Below are 27819 nucleotides of genomic sequence, written 5' to 3' on the forward strand. Positions count from 1 at the left end.
GCTGTATGAGTGACTCACTCTTTCACATAAAGACAGTGGACTGCGTAAGGGAAAAAACATCCTCACTGTGCTGACTTGATGACTAGGCCATGCTCCTGCCTAGCTTCCTCTTCCTGCTGCCTCATGCACACAAATGAGACACAGCCATGAGCTATTAACTAAAAGTGGCTCTGCTCTCTGCAGCTGTGTGGCCCCAATGCTGGAAATAGGTTCACGGTAACAGCTCATGAGTCACAGTTACAAAATGGTGGCAACTGTTGATGCAGAAATTCTTAACATTAGCTCTGAGAAATAGAGGAGAAAAAGAAATGGGATGGGGCACAGAAAAGATTAAAGAACCTATTGATTACATTGAACTGTACAGTATATACACATTGCAGTATAAACCATGAGATATATTTATTAATACTTTTGAGCAAATTTTGTAAATGCGTGATAAATACAGAAAAAGACAAAGATCAAATTCATTTTAATTTGAATAGTTTATTGTATAATATAAAACTACAAAAGTAAGACTGTTTCAAATTCATAGACACCTGTCCATATTTTATATATATTCTACAGTCCACACCTTGTTTTAAATACAGTGATCATCAGTTGGTGGGTGGGTTTTCCTCAAAATGAATATGTTGGTAATTGCATAGAAAAGGCACAGCTCCCAAGGTCTGTGAAAAATACAGCCTCTCTTACTGAGCAGAAATGGGACCCCAACCCTCCCACCCCCACCCCACCCCCCAACAAACACATAAACAACCTCTATCAGCTTCTGGTGGTCTCTCTTGAAAACCACTGTATTCGTTATATTTCCCCAAACAGGTGGTCTGGGGTATAGGCTGAAGACAGGGTGACACCATGTCATTCTAACAGTAACCGGCATCACAAAGCACTCATTTCTGCTCTTCATATGTTTTGGCATTGAGGGTTATAGATAGACTTTCCTAAAAATAAGCTTTGGAGTCTGAACCTCAGAAGTTTTTGAAGAGAATAAAGTATTGCTTCACAATTCTTTCCCTTGCACACTATGAAGTAGATAGACATTAAATACTTAATATTTAAACAGGGGTTGGGAGTGTAGACCTAAACACTGCCACAAACAGCACCCCAAAATTATAATATAGGAAACTAAACAGAAACAATAATAATACGGTTTCAAAACAAAACAAAAAAGATGGCTTCCAACCCAGTTCATTGTATAATACATTCCTATAAGCAGAGTACATTCCTACCATACATTCTGTACATATTACAATCCAGATGGTAGATTCACATCAAAATAAATATATTTACACAAGAAATGAAAAATAAATAATTTAAAACAAAAATCACTCCAAATCCAAACAACTTAAAATAATCAGTAATTCTAATTATAAATGAATAGTATTGCCTGCTTGGCTTTATATACTCCTGATCGTCATCTTTTCATATTCTTATATAATCTCTAGAGCACTATAGGATGTGATCCGTTACTCCCACTGAAGGCTTCTCTGCAAATTGAAATTTTGTATCCCATATCTAAAATGGTCATACTAGTAAAGAACCAGTTTTACAGTTCACTGTCTGATAATGCCTATGTAAATCTATGCTAAAAATCCAAGATTCTTTTGAAATCTGTGACAGGAAATGATATTTGTTTCAAAGACATCACTGATTAACAGCACTCTCCGGTAAACAGGTCTATAACACTAAGCAGCTGATATGACAAATGGTCCCTTTGCACATGCATGATGTGATTAGTCAGAAATGAACCGAAAACACAAAGTCTAAATCCCCAACATCCAGTTTGATTGCATTAAGTTGTTTGCAGTGGGTTTCAGACCTAAAGGCATATGTTGCCTATCGTTGCATACACAGGACTTTTAACCATGAAATCAAGACTGGTAATGCGAACGTTCAGAAATATAAATAAGAAAGAAAATCTCCTCTGGTACTTTGAACATTAACACTGACAAGCCTCACTTATGCATGTTTTTCATTTAAAATCTCCCCAGTCAATATTTAAAAATATCCCCAGTCATTCTGACCATTTCTACTGGTCCAAAACCATCAAGAGAGATAACAATGAGCCAAGACAGGACACGGTGATTATTGGCAAAACACAACCAACGCTATGGATAAGGTTAAATAAAACCCACTTGCTTAAAAGCCTACAGCTTGCTTTTGTACAGTTATGATGCATTCCTGCATGCAATATGAATAATGTACCGCTGGGAAAGACAAAGTGGAGAAAATGTTCACGTAATAAAACAAGCAAACCTGATGCCACTGTTAGAAGTGAAAAAGATTTGTTTCTGATTGAAAAAAAAAAAGTAATCACTGTTAATTTTAAGCTGCTTATGACATAAATTATGAAATGAATGAAACTGCATTATCAGGCACATACAGGCCCTTACTATAAGATAGTGTCATATTTTTACAGGAAATTACATTTAAAAAATAATATAAATGTAAAAAATAATGTTTGCAAACCTGAAAAATAAGAAGTCGGCAGTTGCATTTAATGGGCATTTGCATCGCATAAAGGAACTTAACCTTGACTTTTTTTTTCCAGAAAACTCCTTGTCATGTTAGAAGAAACACACAGTTTGCACTTATTGCCTGAACCAGTTCACCATTGCAGATCATCTGAAATATGCTTAAAGGTGAATCTCATATCAAGCTCATGTAAAGCACATCACTTGGGGTAAAGCATGTCCATTTCATACTAAAGAATAAAAGTTATTTCACAAGATTAAATTTAAAGCAAAGTCACTTAAATATTTCTTTATAACATTAACATATGCAGAATAACACAAAGAAGCACATAATCCAAGTTCCTCTTTTAAATTTGTTGTGCTTTATGAAAATGAGAGGATTACGAAAATAGACTTGGTTAAGCACATTCTTGCACCTGTATGTTTAGAAGGGGAAAAAGAGCTGCTACTCCTTCTCTGCTTATTAGAGAAATCAAATACAGACTATAGAAAAAAAAGACAGGAATTTAAGTGGTCATTTTTGATGAAGGCACTTGAATCTGACAGAAGTCAAGTGTGTTCCTTCATGTTCGTATTTGGAAAGGCAAGCACAGTGCATGCACAGTGTTGAAAAGTAGTACTGGGTGACATCATGACTCATTTTAACAATTGCCTTGCCTTAAAAAATAAAAACTGTACAAAACACCCACAGAGATAGGCATTTAAGAGTTATTAAAATTTGCATCTAAAAAAAGTTATTTTTGCATTCCCAGCCAAATGTGGTCATGATCCTACCAGCACCTCCATGATGTGGTCCAGCTCAGTGAGGTCCATTTTAAAAGGCTGGTTCGGGGTTAAAGTTTTGATGAGGTCATCAGCCACAGGCGATAATTTAGATGGGGAGGCCCCTGCTGCCGAGGTGCATGGGTCAAAATCATACATGGAGGTGTCGATGTCGGCAAAGAGAATATCGTCCAGGGCCAGATCAGTGAGGAAGCCTGAGGAAGAGGAGGATGATGGCAAAGTGCTCATGTCCAAACCACTTGAAGGGAGAGTGTCCATCCCTCTGGGGTCAGTAGCTGCTGTACCTGTTGTTAACCGCTCCACAGCTAATGGGCTCAGCCCCTCTGGCTTTGAGCTGCAGGATTTGGTGCAGTTTTTAGAGTCTGAGGCTGTGGAGGGCTGAAGGGGCATGGGAAGGGGCACGGTAAGTGAGGAGGTAGTGATAGACCCTGCTGCTGTAGATGATGGACACAGTTCCTCGATTTCATCCAGGGCCGAGGAGAAGCTGTCAGTGGCCATGGGGGGGCGGGGTCTGGATGGAGAAGTATGGAGTGAAGAGGGAGAAGTGCAAAACACAGCGCTGTCCTCTTCCAGCAGAGAAGCTGGGGTGAGGCAAGCATCCAGCGGCGTGGGGTTTGCTAAAGCCAGGGACGGAGGTGGGACTGGGGGCTGCTGGGATAGCACAGGGGGTGGAGCCACCACAGAGAGCACACCAAAAGCAGGCTGCGCTTCCCGGAATCCCTCATCCATTGGGTGGTCTGGAGGAGGCGAGGGAGGGAAAAAGAGCGGTCGCAGGCTGCCCTCCTGCTTCAGCTCTTCCTGAATGCGTCGCAACATGTTGTTGATCAGTACACGCTTTTCCAGGCTCGGCTCGGTCAGCGCTCGCTGACTGTACAGCTTCATCAGTGAGATATTAAAGATGGTCTGCCTCTGCAGAGTGTATGAGACCTTGGAGAGGCCATCTGCCATCGCCAGCGTTTTGCCTTCCACTCCCTCTTCATCCTCGTCTAGCTTCCGCTTTGCTCCTTTACCCAACATATATCTGAACCAGAGAGAGAAAACGAGAGAGAGAGAGAGGTGATTAGATCAAAAGTCAAAAGCTCTTTCTTTATCGCTTATTTTTTATTTTTTTTGCTGATGACCAAAATATGAACAATTAAGTGCATAAACCACATTCATATACATATTTCATTGAGGATTAAGCAAAGGAAAATCTAACACAATGTACAAAATGTGTTAGATGTTTTATCATCCAGAGTAAGGATGCTAAATGAAAACAATGACATGATTTATCAAACCGAACAAGATAAATCCAGAAAAAGGCAACTAATAAAGGCAAAATACAACAGTAAAGTACAAAAACACTCCTTTGGAAGGAAACATATGGTGTTTAGTTAATGAGATGGTCTGTTAAAACTTGTTAGGCACATACACTAAAGTAATCATAAATAAAGGCAATAAACATCATGAAAAGCTACATGGTATGTTAGACAAATGTACGACCAATGAAACAGACACCCAACCCAAACAGTAGTTGGCTTGAGCATCAACAGGTAGACTTGGGTTAAAAATAAAAGACCATTTCTGTTACCAGATTGTAGCTTTGTTGCCATGACATTGGCCCGCAAGCTGTCATCATATTAGCATTCTGAGCCTCCACTGGGGTGAGAGTCTACAATATCTGTACGGTGGCCGCAGAGAAGAAAGAGCACACAGCGACTCATGTTACAACTGTGCCAAACAGATAAGGTAACAAAACATGGGGAAAGGACTTTATGCAAAACCAAACTCTTCAAACTGCTATGATTCACTCAAATTATTAATCACCACACAGAACTATTCACACTTGAAGAAAGTGCCCTGAAACGGGGGCAATTATAAGAATCCTGTTCTGACTACTGCTTCCTGAGACTTGCTGCTAAGAGAGGGAGGCAAGTATGTGTCAGACTTTCAGTAAGTGCTTGCTGTGTCAGTGTGTAATATGAAAAACGCAGTGTTGTGTGTTACTCCAGTATGCACAAAAGAGAAGGAAGTGGAAAAGGCAGAACAGCATGCTGGGCAAAAGAAAGGGGCAGCGACGAAGCTGCTCTCATTCTCCATGTTAGGAAACAGAACTCTCAGCTACAATATGCACATCACAATATCATGACAATATGCACCAAATTTACAACCCATCTTGGGGGCTGCCATATTGTAACAGTACAGCGCTGTGGAGAGAGCAGCAAGCTCACAAAAGTGTGAGAATGGGGAAGGCGTGGGAGGAGTTTAGACAAAGGTAAACAGTATAATATCTGGTTAAAACTTTGATTACTAAAATGAACATGAAACTTGAAACATACATTATGACAGTTTTGTATATTTTATGAGTAATTAAACATCTTTGCTTTTCAGTTATTTCTCAAGGTCGTACTACATTCCACATTCCCTTTCAGCTTCACCGTATTTACTACGAATGCTTACAAATATTTTGTTCAGTTTATACAGTCAAAATGTTCATTAAATGCCTGTGGAATCTAGTGGCTAGTAAGATCACTAACTTGCATGCTAATGACTCAATGAGTAGAGAATGAATGGCTGAGAATAACCAACATCGGGAAATTGCCAATAAGGCACTGCCAATAACTTTCAAGACAGAAACTTTTAAATAGAATGACTTAGACAGACATGCTTTGACATGCAGTTGTGTTTGGTGAGGAAAGATAGACAGCTGGGCAGTTTCCCATACGGCATAATATTTTCCTTTAGTTTTGATCAATAATTTAATAATAAGTTCCATTTCAGTAAATCTGGAAAACATGAGCCTTATTTCTCAAGTAGCCCAGACACACAGAAATAAAAGCTCTCATGCAACATTTCACAAAAATTCTGCATAACATATTGAGCTTGTCGACTTACACAACATATAAGTAGATGTATGTACTCTTCTCTGCAAACAGAATCGGTCTTGCAGGTATCGTGATAATTCTGTGCTTTAATGCTGGTATTATCCATTTTATAGGCTATTGAGAATATAGTGTGTTTACACGTTTTGTAAATACTTGTATAGCATACTGTGTGACTTGCATATTCCACCTGATTTGTAATCCTGACCGTGTTTGCAAAAAAACAACAACAGAGATTTGTTATGAATTTGTCATGAGTAAAATGTATAGTACAAACATTTTATATAGAAATAAAGGTCCAGGTGCTTGTGTCGTAAGAGTTTACGTAACGTACACGACCATAAGATGTCCATATTGGACTAATGGCATGTTATACCTTGAGGATTCAGTCTTACTCACACTACTCCAGTGACAAGCTCAGTTCTCACTGTGCATTTTTACATGCTGCTCTGAAACTATTCCTTACAGACAAGAAAGACTTCTAATATTTAAAATTATATACGTGTTCTTTAATTCAGTGTAAACACATGTATTAAAGACACAAGCAGGAAAACAAACATGAGCTCTGTTATCTACGCAAAGGCACAAAGATAAGGAGAGAGAGAAGCAGAACTTAAACCAGTGGAGGAAAGAGAGAAACACAGAAGAAAAAACAGCGACAGAGAGTGAGAGGGAAAAATGAGTGAGAGAGAGAGGAGAAAGAAGCCTGTTCCTGAGGCCTCTCCTCATTACCATAAAGTGAAGCCCAGTAGCAGTAGGCAGCATTGCAGTGTGCTTGAACCTAATCCAGGCTGACAGCTTCGTGCTCCCTGGCCCTGTCTGTGTGCTCTCTCTCGCTCTCTCACACACACACACAAGCAAGCAAATAGTGCGCAGGCGCACCTCTGTCAGGCATTTCCACTCAGTCAGGAAGTGCAAGTGGCTGGGCCTGTTGCCTCGTTGCCTGTTACCATGACAAACATGGTCAGCTGGGAATCCGCCCAGAGAGATGACAAAGAGGGAGAAAGAAGGGTGGGAGAAAGAGAAGGAAGAGAGAACAAGGTGGGGATGAGGGAACTTAAAGAAAAAAAAAATCTTTTCTTTTGGTGCACTGCTTCTGCGGCAATGCATTTGAAACTGAAAAATGTGTGTTGTGTTGGCAAGCAAAACAAGTTCTGTCTCCTGTCCCAGTGTGAATTCCAGTGCTCACAAATGCAACGTGCGCTACTCAGAAATGAATAGATAAAAGGAACTATTAAAAGTAAGAAACGAAATACGGTGTGCCCGTAGGTCATTCAGAAACTCTGTCTTCCGGTTCTTTCACTTCTGTTAATTAGAAAAAAGTTTTGTTACATAGATGCAGGAGAACAGCTGAAAGGTGAAATATAAAATGAATAAGTCAAACAACCTTTTTCAAAGTGGGTGATATTTAAATTAAAAAAATTTAAACATACGTTAGATGAGTAAAGTGCAAGAGTAAAAACAGACTGAGACTAAAAACTATGTAGCCTGCTAGCCATCTCATCAGCCTGGGCAGCTGTTGGCATGTCAGTGGAAACAGGGAAGGAACATGATTCAAGTTAGTGGTTTTCTTCTGATTTACTGCCCTGTTCCTTTATGTTTGGTGTTTTGTGGAAACAGAGAAACAAACTTTGTTGTGGAATTCATGGTGGCTGGATACATTAATGCCAAGAGAAAAACAAAGAATAAATAAAATCATGACAGAAGTTGTGAGCAAGGAAGAAAACAAATCAAATTCCTTTTCCAAGAACTAGTGAGAAAAAAATGTCAGGGCAGCTGAACAGGTCCCTGTGACTCACTGTGAGGAGTGGAGACAGATATGTACAGCACTGAAGCGCCATTACTACTCCACCCTGCACATTCCTCTTCTCCTTTTTCTCTTCCTCCATCCTCCTCTCTCCATCTCTAATGTCAAAGGTCACCGAGAAAGTACAAGAGAAGAGCCAGGACTCGGACAGTATGGTAGCAGTATATGTTTTGTAGATTGTTTTGTAGTGGTTAAGGTTGGGATTTAGGGAGGAAACTTTTCTGGTTTGGTGTTAAAAAACTACATATTGCATCTGACCTGAAACTGAGCAGTGAGAGAGTGATAACAGGAGGAGAGAGAGTATAAAAAGAGAGAGTGAGTGAGGAGCACTGTGTTCCTGGCTCACTCAGCACACTCTGTTCCTTCAGACACAGAAACACTGAGGAACACACAGCAAACAGACTCTCCATCACTGCTGCACCGGCGCTCGGAAATGACCCTGTTTCCATGTGTCCTCTACATAACATCTTGAACAGAAAAGACGTTATGTTAAAAGAGCATTTGTTCTTTCTTCTTTAATCGTGTTGTAAACTAGTTGAAGATGGCTTGATTTTACAGCGCAGCTTTTAAAGCATGGCTCAGCTGCAGCTCACTTCCTGGATACCACTCCTGGCAGTAGCTAAGCGTGTGAAACAGAGCACCGGATAAGTCCAGAATTAGTGTAAAAGCAAGGCTGGGGCCTTTGGACAGGAGAACACAGGGCTGTCAGAGCAAAGGCTGGAAACACTTTAGTGCTTCTAGGCTGCCTGCAAAATGTATACTTAGCCTCACACAAGAGAAATTTCAAGTGAAGGACCAGACTACATTGATAAAATGTGTGAAGAGCATGCTCATCTCAATGCTTCATTGTGCTGAGTTTCTCCTTCCACTCCATCTGCAAAGGTTAAAAACTCTTCTGAAAGTATCTAGGATGACACTTTGCATTTATCTTTGTACAATTTATTGTGAATCTCAAAATGTTTGTGCAGTTCCTTCATGATAGTACGAATGACTACATATAAATGTGTTCATAAAGAAGCAGGGAAGAACTTTCTGTAAACAAAATGAACAAGTGAATGAGTGAGTGATTGCATGCATGAACGAATGAAAGATCTACAGGACAAATGAATGAGCAAGCATGTGAGTGTGCAAAAAAGTGGTGCACGAGCAAGTGAATGAGCGAACGAGCAAGCTAGTGTGCGCTGAATCATCAGTGATATTATGATCCTGTAACAGGATCTGCACGTTTCCATGCCTGTGCTTCTGACTTCCCCTCCCCCCTCACCTCAGTGCTTTGCTATTTAAGGTCCTGAGGGGACGGATTCACACACGCACACACACACTAACATGCATGTGTACATACATACACAGCTTGTGTTCTGCTGCAAAGCTCTGTTACGGAACCATGAGGATGGAAGGTCAGTCTACGAAACGCACAGGCTAGAAACAGCCTGGACAGTTGAACATCACTTGCTTGGTCTGCATGTAATAACACACACGTTACTGTCAAATGATAGAGAGAGAGAGAGGGAGAGAGAGCTGGGAGAATGACAGCGATAAAAAAACGAGGGAGAAGGCACACACTCTCTGGTGTCATCTTACAGTATCATTACAGGCGCATAATACATGTTCATCCTCCTCTCCGCCTGGCCTCGGTACTTACTCGGCACGCTTTGTCACGGCACTTGAAGGCACAAAGACGGGGTGTCATTTGTGTGGGCTCTCCTGATGAAGGCTCAGTACTGAGCACGAGCAGGAGAGAGAAAGATTGAGAGAGAGAGAGAGAGAGAGAGAGAGAGAGAGAGAGAGAGAGAGAGAGAGAGAGACAGAGACAGAGACAGAGAGAGAGAGAGAGAGAGAGAGAGAGAGAGAAAACACAGCAATATCGAAAGAGACAGACTAAACGATATGAAGGTATTGCATACATTTCATAGGAGCTTGGTATTATGCACAAAATACACTAATGTACCTTGTAACCATAACCGGTTGTATAAATAAAGAAAATAGTGCTACTACAATTACAGATTTTATGCCAATAATACAATAAACGAACACAATCGGGTGCTAGACAGACAGTTTGCTTTGTGTGTGTGAGGCTTTCAACCTTATAAGCTATATCAGTCTCCTCTCAGACAACATACTGTATGGATAAAACACCTGAGTGCTGTAGCATCCTTTGTTTAAAGTAATAATGTGACATATATACATACATGTAAATCAATCTTTATCCATGGCATTTAAAGAAGCTAAAAAGTAAGCACCAAATGCTTGCCTTTCAGACTGATCACAGATGAAAACTACATAGCATTCAAAAGAGTGTAACAGAATCATATATATATATATATACATATATACGTATATATATATATATATATACGTATATATATATATATATATATATATACATATATACGTATATATATATATATATATATACGTATATATATATATATAAATATGCTTCAGATTCTGTGGTTAGAAATGTAAAAGGAGAAAAAAGCAGCACTGACAAGACAAAATGAACTCTGTACAGAGAATAACTATATGAACTTTAAGGCCAAGAAAATATGAGAAAGGTGGGTTGGAGTGACTCATTTTCTAACTGACATTCTGCAGTCATTAAAACTTTTTTCACAGTGGTGTGTTTTATTCAGTATATCCTATATGTACCAGTGGTGCTGCATTATTGTTCTGCATATAAGAAAGAATGGACAGGACACAGTGGCCATAAGGAGCAGGCATGCACATGTGCAATGAGACAGCAGCGTGCAGACTGCAGCGCAGCTTTACGTCACCAGCAACTAGAGACGTAGACTCACTCAACAGCCCCCACCGTGCAGACTAGAGGGGAAAAAAATCATGTACCATACATCATTCTGTAAGACTACACTTGTGCACATTGCAGGTCTGTGCTGCTTGACTTGCACATGCTTTTAAGAATACTTTCTGAGATTTAAAAATCTTGTAATTAACAGTTCATATGTTTTCTGAGTTATATTTTCTCTTTCAAAAACAATGCTGAATACTGCGCTAAGACTGTTCATCAAAACTGAAAGTAATCCAAAAGTGAACTGAGTTTAAATTCCCTGAACTGTAGTCCTCAGCTTGGAGAGTAAAATGCTAGCAGAGAGAAGAACGCTTTTCAAACCGGTTTGACGAGAGGGGCCAAAGGCTTGATGTGTGTGTGGGGGTGTAAGATACAAGCTTACACGCTAGTTCCGAAAAATACAACCAAACTAGCAGCAATAAAGTTTACTGGCTAAGAAAGTCCAGAAAGCACACTGGCTTCATTTCCAATGGATCTTACTGCACTTCACCAGATTTTACTGATAAGTAGCTAATGTAGAAAAAAGTAAATACAGATTAGAAATTTCTAAATATTTCTAAATATTTTAGAGTTTTAGGGGTAAGTGGAGATCTTGCATGGACATGTGGGTCCTTTCTTTTTCTTTGCAAAGAAATGCCAAAGTGTTTAATGAGAGCCTGCAGTATGATTTGATTTTGAGGGCCTCCAAACAGCACAAAAGAAGCACTTGTACCCACACAATGGACTAACGGTACATGGATATGTTGATTTCAGGAATGCTGCATATTGGACTGCACTAACTGAATCCAGCGAGTCAAGATGTAAAAGCTGCCCACGTCTTCTGCATTAACTTAAACGTCCTTGCTGCATGCCAATTAGCCTTGACAAATCATGCCTGGCTATCCTACATTAACATGCTTTGGTATTAATACAGTCTTACACACATGTACACACGGACACAATAAACACTGTTAAACATACTCAAGCTGCAAAAAATTTATTATTGTGCTATAAGTAAGGCAGGAGCAGATTCACATACTTTATACAGTTCAGTTTTGTATTCTTATATACTACAGCATTATTATACAGTACTGAATCATAAGAAAAGAAAATCTAAAAAAAAAGTTGGACATGAAAGGTAGTCAAAATAATCTATTTCAAAGTGAACATTCACAAGCAGATCTAACTGGACCTTGATCTCTACTGGATTTACTGTGTGTGTGTGTGTGTGTGTGTGTGTGTGTGTGTGTGTGTGTGTGTGTGTGTGTGTGTGTGTGTGTGTGTGTGTGTGTGTGTGTGCGTGTGTGTGTGTAAGATAGAGAGAGAGAGAGAGAGAGAGAGAGAGAGAGAGCATGTGCGCATGTAAGTGTCCTTTGGACACTGCGTGTGTCTTACAAGGGGACTCAATAGAGTGCTGTAGAGCGCAGTTGTAAATTTGGTTGATTTTGCTTCAAAGATCTTAAGATATCCTACTCTTTGTGAACCCAAAAAGCCAAAACCTAATAATGAACTGCCACAGAACACTTCTTTGCATACATAGCAGAAAATAAATAAATCCTGCTGTAAATAGACAATACAGAAAAAAGAGAATAGAAGATCCACTCTTCTTCAAACAGTGTATTTCAGCCCGGGGCCTTTTCTTGCATGTATTCTAAATTTAAGCTCTAGCTAACAGTTGAAGCAGGTCACCAGCTATTTTCTTTTCCAGTCACCTGCCAAATGGCACTCTCAGTCACATACCACAGCTATATTCACTCAGCTTTAGCTTAGCATGCTACCCTTATACTGATAGGCATCTTTAAGGATATAATTTGTCAGAAACGCAACGACACCTTTGAGCACTTATGGGTAAGTGAATGATAAAAAATGCGAGCCCAAAGAAGCACTTCTGAAAAAAAAAAGTATGAACACTCCACTACACTAAAATGTGCTATAATATGAAAAAAGTACTGTTAACTTTCCATAAGCTATATTTTTAGCCTACTACCAACTATATAATTACGTACGTCCTTTAGGATCGTTCGAATGGTCTATACCATGAGAAGTTACACAACAATGCAAGCCTACATATTATCAGTACTTTTAAATACCTCTATACCAGCTCACAATCTATATTTCTGTAAACCATTAAAATATTATACGTCAAAGAAAGGTACCAATAAACTCATAGTTTTCTGTTTCTGTTAACAAAACCGAATGTGACGATATATACCGTGACATATCGCGATAGACTTTTTCTACCGTATCGCACACTCCTAGTCAGATAGATCAGATATATCGATATGTGAACTTCAAAAACTAACAGAACTCACAATAAAATAAATACATTCGTGTAGAGATTGTTTAAACACGTACATGGTGGGTATTATGAACAGAAAAGTCGAGCTGTTGAACTTTACAGAGAGAGACGACAACAGACCAGACAACAATACCCGAATACATTATTATTGGCTTTCTCTCAGTGGCACCCAGGCTGTGTAAGTGAACACTGGAATATATCAGTGTGTAAAGCACTAAGTCAGTGTTCCATACCGGTTACAGTATTACAGTTGCGGTTCGTGTCAGATCACTGAGCTAACGTTACTCACCACGGCCAGGTCGAGTAGCGCTTTAAAATGAAGCATGGGGAAAAAGATCGCTTCAATGTCGACAGCGCGACTTCCAAGTGGAGCGACGGACAGAGACGAGGCTCGGGTCTGAGAGGAGATGTCACACACTGTCACACGCCGGAGAAACGGATCGACTGGGCAAAAAACAGCGAGGGGAAAAAAACGTCGGCAGCCAGTTGAACGGACGGCAGAAGCGCAGCACAGAACAGCACAGCACTCACCACAGTAGCTGTTGGAGAGGTGTGACGTAGAGTGAGACTGCTGCGCTCACTGCTGGTCGGACACACACACATACACACGCACACACACGCACGCACGCACGCATGGCGCCTCTGAACACTCCTCCCCTATTCTCCCGAAACACACTCTCATACTTTCTTTCTTTCTATCACAATTGTTCTCTCCTTTCATGTATTTTTCACTCCAACATATATTCACCTCTGATTATTGATCAATCCAAATACGGGTCCAAATAACTTCCTTTTCCAACATAATCATGAACAGCTATTTCCCCTAAATACAAATGCACTTAATTAAACAAGAATAATTTAAAGAAAAAACACAGACTTGCATCTCTCTCTCTCTCTCTCTCTCTCTCTCTCTCTCTCTCTCTCTCTCTCTCTCTCTCTCTCTCTCGCTCTCTCTCGCTCTCTCCAGTAACCAAGAGTAAAAGTGCATCAGAATTACCAGCCCAGATATAGACAACCCAAACTGCCACCACATGGCACGTATAAGCACTGCATGGGGCATGCTACAGATCCTGATTGTCTAGATTACCATATGAACGACTGCATTGCCTTGTGTGGTATGTATCAAAAATAGAATTACACTACTAAGAAGAAACATTGGAAAAGCATATAGCCATAAAGATAGCAATATCAATGTCTCAGAAATACACAGCATATTTGACTGACAGGTTACATTTCTTCACGTCAAACACATTTTATCCAAAATGAGCAAGACTGCTGAGCAGCGTGTGTTATTTTACTGCCTGGGGAAAAGCTTTAACAAAATCTGAAATAAAGTGTTCAGTCACAAGGAGTGCTGCAACTCCCATCTACAAAAATCATGCAAGGCTCCATCGCCAGCAACAAGTCATAGCTTGCAAATTGGAGACAATGATTTGCTTCTTTACCCCTTTAAACTAGCCTCAAACTCTTTGACTGTCCTCTCTTCAGATTTCAGGGGCTTGGAACATTTGAGCAATCAAATCTATACAGCTCATTTAAATAGATTCATCTGTTTAATATGTATATATAATTTTCTTCACCCAACCATACATTTTTAGTTGCATGTTAGTTTAGTTAATTCAGAAGAGTTATACATTGTGCACACAGAGTGACTCCAGATTCAATCTTACACCTGATTGCTGCAATGGTGCAAGCCACCTTTATCCAGTTTGGTCAGATTTATGGCAGCATGCTTAGGAGCTAACTGGTTACAGTTATTCAGCAAGCTCAGGTGAGAAAACACTGCCTGATAATAGAAATGAAGTTCAGCAACAATACAGTTTTGTCACTGTGGTAAAATATGTAAGTATATCTTGAAATTTTGCCTTGTGCAAACCCTAGAAGTGCCAACAAGAAATCCCTGCCAAAAACTTGTTTAGGAAGGGATATGAGCTGGTGTGAAGCTGAGTTTTTCTACCCATCTCTCTGTGTCATAAGTGAGGAGGAGAGTGGTGAACAGAGGGGTGGTTCTAAATAAAGATTTCAGGTCAAAACAGGAAATGGCTCAGTGAGCAGTCAGGGCAGGAATGAGAAATACTGGCTTTTGGGCGGCATCCACAACATCCCCTTTGTTCCCTTACACAACTAGAAACTATAGCCCTCTCTATCTAAACTATATCTCATTCTCTATCTCATTACACATTATCGTACACACTACAATGCTATTTGATCACTTATGCTACATTAATACACTTGCCCTACAAAACTGCCTTCACATGGAACACTGCAGGAATAGTGTGGGCAGCATGACTCACCATTAAATCATGAGCAACAGTTGGAATCCCAAAATAACCTAATTCAGAGTTGATAATGTCAAATACTATATATAGAAAAAATGCTTATTTAGAAAAAAAATCCTTCTTGTGATTGGATTTATTACATCACTGGAGGTGAATGAACAATTAACTGATTTAAAGCTGAAGTCATTGTAAAAATAGGAGGTGGAAGAAGAGAGATAAACCCTGACAATCAAAAGCAGATACTGAGTATCTGTATTATTGAGAGCACTACAAAATGACACAACCTAGAGCTTGCTATTTCACACATACATGTATGTACAGACAAAGAGACTGCTTAATTGCAGTGCTCTTAATTACAGGGCTCTTCAGGGTCTTGGTGAAAAAGCCACAGAGAGCAATGGTGCCAGCTAAACTGTCCCTCCCACCATGTCTCCCCACTGCTTCACACTTCCCCTCTCTGCTACCTCTCTCTCTGCTCCACTTCACTCCCCCTTATCATCCTGTGGAGAGTACGGCACGCCTCGGCCCCCCTCATTATCTAATTTGGCTCATTAGTCATGCAGCCAAACATCAGCAGGGGTGCCTGAGTGTGCGCTCTCATTTTAACATCATAATTAATAACGGCCTATCAATAAACAGCTGTGTTCCATGCAGCAGCTCAGAGAGGTGGTGCAGAGTAGGTGAGGAGTTAAAGCAGGTCTGAAATGTGATTCCAGTTCAGTCGTTATTTATTTATTACCAGCCATAGTGTGCATCTGAGATATTCTACATTCCAGACTGCCAGGAAAGCATGATGTGGGGCAAAACACAAACAGAACCATCGCCTGGATCAAGAAATCTACATGCCAACTCTGTTTGTGCCCAATTCTACAGAATGGGGAGGATGATGGGGGTTTGAGACAGGTGCTGTTTGGTTTGGGGCACAGACCAACGGCGAACTGGCAACAGAGGAAGAGGGGGTTAGCGACTGTCCTCCTCAAACAATCAGTGGTGTGTCCAAGTAAAACTGAGGAATAACGCCCACTAAAATTGACACCCCCACTGTCTATATACTCCAGGGTTCTCTGGATAGTTTTAAGCTTTTATTGCAATATTTTGTGTAAGAGTTGTATGGAACAGTATCTTTTTTTTTGTTGTTTATTTATTTATTTTTTACACAAGTAACATAAGATCTTATTTGTTACTTTGTGTTAAATGAATGTCCACAAAATGACATTAATTCAGTGGCTTATAGTTTAAATGTCAAGGGATTTATTTAAATTACCGTATATGATACAAGAATGAGTTTGTACTCCAGGGTATCCCATTCAGGAATCTAGGGATCTTTAATTTCCAAATGCTTCCCTGTATGTAAAAGCTATACAAAAAAATTTATAAAATATACTCAGCCAAAAGAAGAAGACTATTTCCAATCTTGAAATTATTAAAACTATACAGAAATATGTTAAATCATCTTACATGTGGCTTCTTGTAATCTTTAAAAATACTAGATATATTCAAGATATTTTCATTTACTAAGATGTCATTTTTTACAGATGAAGGTGGCAAGGTTTATTTTAGGACGGCAGCTGCCACCCTGTGCCCTTAATGTGGCCACATCTCAAGCATACAATAAATGGAAAAAAATGGCAGGTATCACAATACTAAGAAAAATTATAGTGTTGTAAAATACTGTGTTCATTTAAAATCTGAGAATATGATGATAATTTGAATAACCAGTTGAGCTTACTAGTACAGCAAAGATGCAGTGTGTTTAAGCTCAAAAAACATATTATCATAATTTGGGGAAGCCCAACATTGTGTCTCAAACGACAGTACAGAACAATATTGATATGTCACCAGATTTTAATGCTTTCAAGCACACAAACTCATACACACTAAAACACATGAACATGTGCATAGACACAAATACATACACTCCCGCCACTGCTGGAAGGAAACCAAGATAGTAATGGCTGCGGTTTTAGAAGTGGGCTCCATATGTGACAGGCCTCCATTCATCACTCTGTTTTTCCTTTTCATTTCACCTCTTCTGGATGGAGCAGGACAGCCATTTTAAAAAGCTTCAGCTGCATTTATTGAAAACAAACGTTTCAAGAAGGCAAACAACAATGCAACAAAAGTGGTAAGACCTAACCTTAAAGATGTAGATAAAGGGTTTTGGCTTGGCCTAGCTCAGCGAAGTCCTGTAAAAAAAAAAAAAAAGGAGGAGCCTGTTAAGAGTCAATTCAGCAACTATGAATGTTATTCATGCCGAAAGAGAAATGTTTAAAGGAACGCTGTACAGTAGAACAGAAACTGTATGTGTAAGCTGATGTTGCTAAAATTTAGACTGTAATAACATACAAAGAATATATACTGTATGTGTGTATGCATATCTGCATGTCATTCTATCTAATAGGAGTCTAGAAAAAAACATGATACTTTTTAATATGTGAAAAGTATAAGATTTACAATTCTTTTTCCTTTGTATGACAAATTATTAAACATGGAAAAGAAAAGAAAGCAAATATTTCAACTCAAATCAAATGTCTTCATATCTGTTACTTACTACAGTGGATCATGCATCATGCAGTATTTAAAAAGTATATGACAATTAAAGTATGACAATTCCAGCAATATATCTCACAATATTAATATACTGTGTGTGTGTGTGTGTGTGTGTGTGTGTGTGTGTGTGTGTGTGTGTGTGTGTGTGTGTGTGTGTGTGTGTGTGTGTGTGTGTAGTGCGTGCATGTGTGTGTGTATATGCAGACAACCACAATAAACAGTAGTATCATAGTTGTGTAGATTAAATGTACATGTTTATAATATATTTATAGTTCACAGTAGAAAAACTACTGTAAAACTACTAAACACTATCTCTACATGTGAACAAACACAACCACTACGAGCAAAACCTTTTTTGCAACCCTTGTTAGAAAAAACCTGCCTGGTGAGTATGATACATTCCAAAAGGCCTATTCATAGAAAAATCACACAGTACTAAGCCTACACTTGGAAAGCACAGCAACTAGTTATGCAGTTTTTGCTGATGGCAAACGTTCCTCTATCAAGACATGCTTTTCTCTTGAGCTGACTAATTCAATAAACATTCCATAGCCTGGACATTGCCCTGTCTTCAGTGCTGGAGCTTTTTCCCTGAGCTCCACGCTCCACTAGGACATAACTCATTTTTCCTGAGCCACATTAACTAGAGATTTGACAGGAATCAGTTGACAAGAGACAGTCACACAGATAAAAGAGTTAGGAATATTAGTCATTTCTTGATGTGCACAGTTGTGCCTAACTCAGACAGGAGTTAAACTTAGACTCGTTAAAGGTAGTAAGATTGTTTGCTAGCCTGCTCTTAGCCACCAAAATGCAGACTATCAGATATGACAGATAGTAAAAGGAAAAACAGCATGATACGAGTGAAGCAAGATCAAATAACATAGTGAAAATAACTTGAGTAAAAAGCAATCATTTTGGTATTTAGTGCTTCTGCAAACCATCAACCCCTTGTTAAAATGTCAATAGTGATTCTAAACTGTGGCCTTCATGAGAATGTCTCTAAAACTTTTTTTAATATAGTACTTTTTTCTACTATGTATTTTTATTTTGGTATGTTGTGCCTCTCAGCATTATTTTAACTGTTGGTTACTTAATGGATGATTTTTTCTCTGAGTGGTCTGTAAAGCAAAATAAAGCATTGAGGCCATTCAGAAAATCAATAACTGAGTAGGCAATATCCATATTATGACACAGGCATAAGAAAATTGAAAGTACTTTTAATTAAAAAGGTCAAATCTTATAGGGACATCAAGCTTAAAATTAAAAGGAATTTTAATTGATTTGTGATCAGCATGCAGTTCAAAAATCACTGTACTAACATTGGTTGGTTGGTTGGTAAATTGGTTGTATGTAGGGTCGAAGGAACAATACTCAAATTTAAAATAAATGATATCATATCTTGTTTGAGGGAACACTTGCCTTTATATATATTATAATTATATATGTTTCTCCAGATTCCAGAAAAAGCATGTCATATTGCCATTTTTTGTCTGTTGTATCCTGACTCATATACTGAATCCTGTAAATAGCTTTATTTAAAAAGAATTGCAGTTTTTAACCATCAGCCAGTCAAATTTACAGTCAATATTACAGTGTACTGTTGGTTATATAAAATAGTTTGTGATTTATAAAAAAAAAAAAATAATAATAATGAATTTCAGCCAGTATTGAACACAACAGCACAGCTTCAAGATGCCCCAAAAAATGGACGCAAATTGTAGATTGGCATCTATTTCACTGCAAAAGCAAGCACGGTATTAACTTTACTTTCATCCTGTTATCCTTTATACTTTTATCCAATTATCTGTAGAAGCAATTGATGCTTTAAACAAACAAAATAAAACATACAATTGGTGCAGAATATGACTCTTGTGTCCTGAATCTGTATGTAGCTTATTTAAAAATCATAAGTCGAATGAATAAACTGGATTACGTGCACGTTTATAGTGTTATGTTATTTTGTACTATGTAAGATATTACAGTATTTTCTGTAAATACGCATTACAGCTTTATTTAAGAAGCATTAGTGTTTAGACTCAACCAGTCAAATGCAAGAATGCAGGAGTTTAAAAAATGTTGGTTATTTAAAAAATAGATTTTTGTGATAAAAAAATAATAATACTGACAAATGTCGGCTATTTTAGAGTATTGACATAAGCAGCTAATTAGCTAGGGTTAGGTTATAATGATAAACTGTTTGAGAAGGCATAAAGACATTTGGGGCTTAGATCATAGGGGTTTTGGAGCTGGTTTCAAACTGTTGAGATGTTTCAAAAGCATTTTAATAGCGTCTTGAGGATTTAAACACATTATTTGTTTTGGGTAAAATGTTCCAGTATACTGTGTGTTTTGTGTAAAAATGCTCATGCACAAACTGATGCTGTAGATAGGTTACAATAGAAAAGTTTAATACTGACTGTGCTGCACATTCCTGAACCCAAGCCAGTGTATAAGCGTGCACCTAGCTGCATGATATCAATCGAAGGATATACTGTCCATCCTTAATTGCACCTGTTGTCTTCTTTTAAGGATATACTGTCCATCCTTAATTGCACCTGTTGTCTTCTTGCCAACTACTTGCTTCACCTCCTTTTATTCCTCTGTTATATGAACTCTGTATCATATTCAGTATTACAGTTTACAAAGACAGTATTCATATATTTTTTTTCATTCTAAGACAATGTTCTTTCTACTTAACTGGCTTAGGCCTGCTGCACAACAGACAGAGAAAATGTACTCTCCTCTGATCTCTGTCCACTGGCTGGCCACTGTTTCCCTCTCTTTCTGCTTGACTTTGCTCCTTCCCAGTATGCCATAAGAAAGCCTTCCACCCCCTCCATCTCTCTATCTCTCTATCTATCTATCTATCTATCTATCTATCTATCTATCTATCTATCTATCTATCTATCTATCCATCTCTCTCGCTTTCTCGCTCTATCTCTCACATTTTCGAAAGTGCTCGATCTACGTGTTGCCTTCAGGGCTTCTTTGGCAAAGGGAAAGAAAAGGCTTCAGCCCTCACAGCTGTTCCCAATGCTTTAGTCCCTATTGCTCAGCAACCGAGAACAAAACAAAAGCACATCCCCTACTCTGTCCCCTCCCTCCTGCACTCTATGAACCATTCCCCCTGCCCCAGCACCCACATACACACAAGTACACACCCCAACCCTGTCCCCTAACCCTTTAAAACCCCTGCCACCCCCACCACCCTCGTACTCAAACGTCCAAGTCCTTTGTCCTTTTTCACTTTGGTAAAATATATATTGTGCAGTAACAGTGATTTGAATTCTTGACTACTGCTTGCCACTATAAATAATTTGCAACAACAATACAGATAATCAAGTACCACACTCTCTGTCTGAATTGACTATTTTATAAGTGGTTTCATTCCCTGTGACCCTGACGATAGCATTCAGAATGGTCAGCTTGCTTAAGAATGAATAAATGGAGACATCTGTATTTGAGAGAAAGAGAACTGTTGCCTGCTAATGCTGAAACTATTGGCACAGCAATATTATTAGGCAGATTATACACAAAGAGTTTGTACAAATCAGTTTATTTTCATAGATTTGTATATGCATAACTGAGTTTGGTGTGTTCAGTCAGGCAAAAGAGACAGCTAATGATAGACGGAGACAGGCAGACACACAGCCTTTAAGCCAGCCTGACAGAGGGAGGGAGAAAGGGAGTTGTTCAGTGTGTATCAGAGAGAGATAGAAGAGGTAGAAGAGAATGAATTAGAAAGGGAGAGAGTCAAAATAAAAGAAAAAGAATGGAGACTCAGACAGAGAGAGAGAGAGAGAGAGAGAGAGAGAGAGAGAGAGAGAGAGAGAGAGAGAGAGAATCAGTTAATATGTGTATTAGAGATAGATGGGGTTAAGCCAGACAGGGAGAGTGGAAAGAAACAAAATAAGAGAGAGAGAGAGAAAGAGAGAGAGAGAGAGAGATAGAGAGAGAGAGAGAGAGAGAGAGAGAGAGAGAGAGAGAGAGAGAGAGAGAGAGAGAGAGAGAGAGAATCAGTTAATATGTGTATTAGAGATAGATGGGGTTAAGCCAGACAGGGAGAGTGGAAAGAAACAAAATAAGAGAGAGAGAGAGAAAGAGAGAGAGAGAGAGAGAGAGAGAGAGAGAGAGAGAGAGAGAGAGAAAGAGAGAGAGAGAGAATCAGAGTGAATGTATGAGAGCAAGTGAAGAGCAGCTGGCCATCAGTAAGCTCTGTTCTCATAGCATCTGTGGCTGTGACACTCAGCAGCTCTCTTTTCTGTCTCATGCACTTTGATTTCCTAGCTGTTTAGCAGAATTAGATAAAAAAGACAATATCTCCATCACATAACTGCTCTGTGCTCATGTTCATTACAACCGGCAGACAATAGGGAAGCACGAAGCCTTTCACCTGAACCGAAACGTCTCGCCTCTGTGAGCCACAATCTTGGCAGTTTCCTTACTAGCACTGGTAACAAGCTGGAGGCGTGGAGCTCATCTGTCACATGGTGCCTCCTGCTCACTCTTATTTTCATCCAGCCATTCTGTCGCTCACTCATTATTGTGTTGGGCAGGTTGGATAAGAAATCAAGCATCTGTTTGGCAAATCAGAGGTGTGTGAAAGCCACACCTCTCACTGAGACAGCTGGAGTGCTTTATGCTACGTTATGTCACATTGGGCCTCACGTGAACTAAAAATAGCACACACTTCCATAGAGGGAGCCACTGCTGAGCCAAACTGATGTTCCTATTCATGTACTAGTGTTAACATGACACATTGGATTTCTATAAAATCAACAAATTACACCTTTTGCAAATTACACCAAGCATTTTGGTGGTGTTTGAAAGATCAGGTCAAGAATAATAAACATACATGGCAAAATAACCATACTGTTCAATTGCTGAGACAAAGAGACTTCTTTTGGCTTTTTTTTGGAAAAACACAGTGATTAGCCATGCTCACACAGACAGGAGTCTTAAAGTCGGCACAGTGCGGTGTGATAATGGGGAGTTTTATAATAAGGGTGGAGCGGACTCGACTCCACTCCATCCACATAATGAGGGGCTTGGAGAAGTCCAGCCATGAGAGAATGTGCCCTTTATTCCTGCTTCTTGTCGCCTGACTGCAGCCTCTGTTCGCCAGGCCTGGCACACATTTATGATACAAGGCACCAAACCAGCACTAGCTATGTGTCTCTCACTACAATGTTGGGCTCAGCTGCTAAAAACAGGGAATGCTGGGAAATGGATATGCAGCTGCCAATCAGATGCTAATTACAGTGATACACCAGAGTGATCTTCTGTTTTGTGAGGTAACTGATTATTAACAGGAACTATAATTGTTTATTCAGCTAGAGACACTTACGTTGTGAATTATTGTTTTACTGTCATACTTTTACTCTAATAATGCTCATATATATTTAAAAAGATATATTTTACTGTTTTTTAGTTTCCCTGTATATATTACATTTATATTTTTTACATTTTAAAAAAAATTTACTTCCCTTTTGCATCTTCATAGCAACTGATTAAATATTTAATACTTACAGCTGATTTTAATAGTAGTAATAACAAGCATGACATCACCAACCGATGATTACCTCCTGAGTCCATTGGTAAAATATTATACTTGTTATTACCTATTAAACCTGACTAATTTTTGATTTGAGATGTAAAGAGGAGATGGGCAAAAGAAAATGGTATATTTTGTATTTTATTAGTAATGTTTTTACTTTTCATTTCCTACAATGACTTGTTAAGGTAACAGCCAATCAGAAAGCGTGTGAGAGAGAGAGAGAGAGAGAGAGGGAGAGAGAGAGAGAGAGAGAGAGAGAGAGAGAGAGAGAGAGAGAGAGAGAGAGAGAGAGAGAGAGAGAGAGAGAGAGAGACCTGTAACCTAGGCAGAAGTCTGGTGTGTGAGGTCAGGCTGCTGATTCCTGCTTACCTGAGACACACACCCACTGCTTCTGCTTATCCATTATTTAGTATGAACAATTCACCGTACAATAACACAGGAGAAGTATCTCAATTCTTTACTCTCCATGCAAAGGAAAAAATAGCCAATAAATAATCACAGCCATAGAAACAAATAGTTACACAGTACTGTTTTCCAGTCTGTCTATTGTTTACTGATGCAACTATCTCTAGTGTTAACCTAAATTAATCAGATAAAAATCAAACTGGAAAACTGCTTCCTGCACTAGTCATGTAATATAAAGTGCACATTAACAGCAGGAGTCTGGGTGCTTAGTCATCAAAATTCCCCCAATGTCTAGTTTTACATATTGGAACACAATAAAGCAAGACTGAGGCAGGAAACTTAGAGCCACCCAGGCATAAAGAGTGCAATCTTACTAAACAATACACTATATATTAAGTGTTCAACACAAAATACACAAGATTGGGCTGTGATTTAGATGCATTATATTATTAAATGTTAATAAATAATATAGTTATTATACCAGCATACATAGATTAAATTTTATCTTCAGTTTAATTTAAAAATGAAATATTATATGATACCGATATGATACCTAAAAAACTGAATACTTTAATTAGGTTAAGTGTTAAGTCAATATCATATCAATACTATGGTTAATTATGTGATAATACACTTGGAGTACGAAAGTTTTGGTATTAGTTTAGAGCCCTGACCAACTGTATTGTTATTCACAGTAACAAATATTAAGGCTGAATATGTCAGATTATTTATTTATTTATTTAAATCACTTAAACACTCTTTGGAGGGTCCAGATGTACATTCCTCACTCTGATAACTACATACCTTTACTATCAATTTCATAGTTACTGAAAAATCTGTTGCATTTATACTGAAACATGAATAACTATGAAGTTGTTAAGCCATTCCCTCAGTGAGCATTGTAACTATTTAACACCAAACAGCAAACAAGAAGCACAGCATACTTGATCATTTTCACTGAATCCCAACCACATGAAAACACATATAAACACACACCAAAAGACCCTTTCATACACACACCCCAGGTCTTGGGCTCCTGCCAGTCTGAAAACCTGATGTGGAGTCTCCTTCCATAAATAAATGTCTAAACTTAACCGTATCAACAGATATATGTTTTTAATTGGTTAAATAACAACATAAGTATATTAATTATTTTACTGAGATTATGTGATCATCTACAATAAAAATACCTTTTTAAGTTGCTACTATAGAAAATAAAGTGCATCAGAATGAACACATTAATATAAATCTGAGCACATTAATATACATTTATATTATTTAAATATTAATATAAATATTTAAATAATATAAATATAATGTATTCTGGCCTTATAGCCAGAATATTATCAGAACCGCAGAAATAACAGAATATGATCCAACATTTTGATAATTCAGAATTGGCCAGTTTCACCATACTGTAGACTTACACTGCAATGCTGTCATTACAATATCTAAATAACCAGTATACAGTATAATGATTTTACAATACAAGCATGGTACATACATGATTTTTTTCTTTTTACATGGGTTTTTACAAGATGTGACCAACAGACATTCAGACAGTGATGATAAGATCTTCAAATATCTACATGTTTGTTAACACATGGAGTAATGAATGACATAATGAAGAATATTCAATTAAAACATGCACCTACTGTAGTCGAACACTGAGCTGAAGTGCACGTTATGTTAAATGTTATGTAAAGAGTGTGGGAAATTAGGTGTAATTTTTGTCCAAGCTTAGCATGCTTTGTTCTGCCTCTGAGCATTGCTTGTCTTATTGTGGCTCACCCCATCATCCTCCTCTGTTAAAGGTAGGCTGATAAAATATTAATGCTGCAGAATGAATGCCTCTTGCCGGTGTGTGTGTGTTTGTTTGTGGAGCTACTGCTTCAGAGACATTTGATATATGCACCTCTGGAGTTTCCACCACTGCTGCTTCTAGAGTGGCACTTTTCTTAAACACTGATCAGTAAACAGCACTCCTGAAACCTTATTGTACACTCGAGTAACAAACTGTACATTTTCCTCTCACAGATGTTGTACACTCAAGGGTACATACTCTGTATCTTACAAATGTATATTTTACCATCAACTTTGTGAAAAAATGTACACTTTCACTATTATTATTTAAGGTAAATAAATGGACCATAATTAGAATAAATATTTAAAGTTATCCAACATGCAGACTATGTTTTCTCACTTTTTAATACATTTACATTACATGAACACAACCTTTTCTCTCTAACACACACACATACAGTACACTCACCCTGCACTTTATTAGGAACACCTTTACACCTCCCCGTTTATCTAATCAGCCATCATGTGGAAGCAGAACAATGCAAAACAAATCATGCAGATACCAGTCAAGACCTTCGGTCACTTCAAAAGTTTGAATTAAGAAAAGTGTGAACTCCTGGGATTTTCCTGGGATGAATGGAATGAAAAATAAAAAACACTAACTGACTGACAGTTGTGTTGGTCGAAGGGCCTTGTTGCACAGCCTGTGAGTACCACTAAGCTAATGAGGTGACTACAATCAGTCTGAGCTCTAAACTCAGTCATCCTGAGCGGCACTCTAATCTGGATTATCAGCAAACTTAGATGTGCTCCTCTAATCCAGAACAGACAAAACCAGATGTCAACTATTTGTGACAAAAAAAGCATGTACAGGTGCAGAGTATATAATGTCCATAAAGTTTAATTTATGTCTCAAAGACATAATCACAGACTTCTTCAGGTATCTTGGCATCTGACATAGTGAGTGACCATGGGGGTTCCAGTTGATGTCTGTAATCTGCTAAGGCTCATGGAGAAACTAATGGCTTTTGTAAGCCTCAAAGTGTGGTATCAGCCCAGGCAAATAGTCAGGTCGAACAACCAATCAGAAGATTCCTGCACTCACTTTCTGTACCATGAACCAAGAAGTATAAATAAATAAATAAATAAAATAATAGTCCGTAAAAACATAAATGATGCTAATATACTGTCCTAAACAAATATTGTTTTAGCTCATCTAACACACTTGGCTGAACTAATCAGCTGTATAGCAGCCCTTCCTCTGATGAAGTGTTACAGCAGGGAAAACACTAAAATGTACAGGACAGGAACTCCAGGTTGACTATCTGTGCTATAGATAAGGTTGGAAAACTTGGTATTATTTTTAATTTAGCAGTGAGGCTTTACTGTCAGTCATAAGAGGTCACTGCAGTAGCTCTTATCATCTGTCACGTTACGTAACTGTACCGTGACCACGCGCTTCCTGTTGTACTGAACGCAGCGGTCCTAGATCGCGGACACATCACGTCAGAACGTCATTTAAAACATCAGCGGTCAGTGGTGCTTCAGCTTCAATCTCACACACACACACACACACACACACACACACACACACACACACACACACACACACACACACACACACACACACACACAGAAGCGTCCATGCCCTCTGTACCACTTGAATGGTGTTAGGGGTGACTTTAAACAAGCCACTTGCTAACATTAGTTGCAGTAGTGTTGCTGTGTCACTTACCTCGGGTTTATATGGTCTGTCCGGTCTGCTTTAGCAACTCGTGTAACATTAGCGACTGCTCTGAAGTAAACTATTGCAGCGTGTAGTGATGGCGAGCGGCTGCATCATTTTACATTGCACTTTCTGGATGTAATACGTCATATCATTGTAGCGTCAGAAGCCTTGCGTGTCCACTCGAAAAAAGCAGGTTAAAGATTTTGCAACCGCATATCTCTGCTGGATTGCAGAACATGACTGAGAAATCCAGCAATGCCTCTAGGGCTGAATCACGTCTCTTGACCCCGCCTACTGTGTGGCTCCGGCCGCGTGTGTTAAAGACGCTGCTGCAAAATCAGAGCGCAACTTCCAACGAAATACACCCTTCAAACATACATTATGTTATTGTATGGCATTGTTAGCTGTGTTCGTTTCTGTATGTTCTCCTAGTGAATCAATTGAACTCCCCTCATTATATATATATATATATATATATATATATATA

At 38.7% G+C, this 27819-nt stretch overlaps 1 protein-coding gene across 8 annotated transcripts; it reads right to left on the reverse strand.

The window, feature by feature from the left end:
* Positions 1-463: 463 nt before the first annotated feature.
* On the reverse strand, positions 464-27601 carry sertad2b (SERTA domain containing 2b). Of its 8 annotated transcripts, XM_027174996.2 has the most exons (4): positions 27339-27600; positions 17423-17471; positions 4825-4914; positions 464-4275 (listed from the first exon to the last, which is right to left on the reverse strand). In XM_027174996.2, the coding sequence occupies exon 4, from the start codon at positions 4269-4271 to the stop codon at positions 3234-3236; it is 1038 nt and encodes a 345-aa protein (XP_027030797.1). In that variant the 5' UTR covers positions 4272-4275; positions 4825-4914; positions 17423-17471; positions 27339-27600; the 3' UTR covers positions 464-3233. The 8 variants fall into 8 exon arrangements, with proteins under 8 accessions (XP_027030797.1, XP_027030800.1, XP_027030794.1 ...); XM_027174999.2 differs by lacking the exon at positions 4825-4914 and having other exon boundaries at positions 27339-27601; XM_027174993.2 differs by lacking the exons at positions 17423-17471; positions 27339-27600 and adding an exon at positions 13296-13937.
* Positions 27602-27819: the final 218 nt, after the last annotated feature.

Source organism: Tachysurus fulvidraco, chromosome 4, assembly GCF_022655615.1.
Source record: "Tachysurus fulvidraco isolate hzauxx_2018 chromosome 4, HZAU_PFXX_2.0, whole genome shotgun sequence".
Classification (NCBI taxonomy): Eukaryota; Metazoa; Chordata; class Actinopteri; order Siluriformes; family Bagridae; genus Tachysurus; species Tachysurus fulvidraco.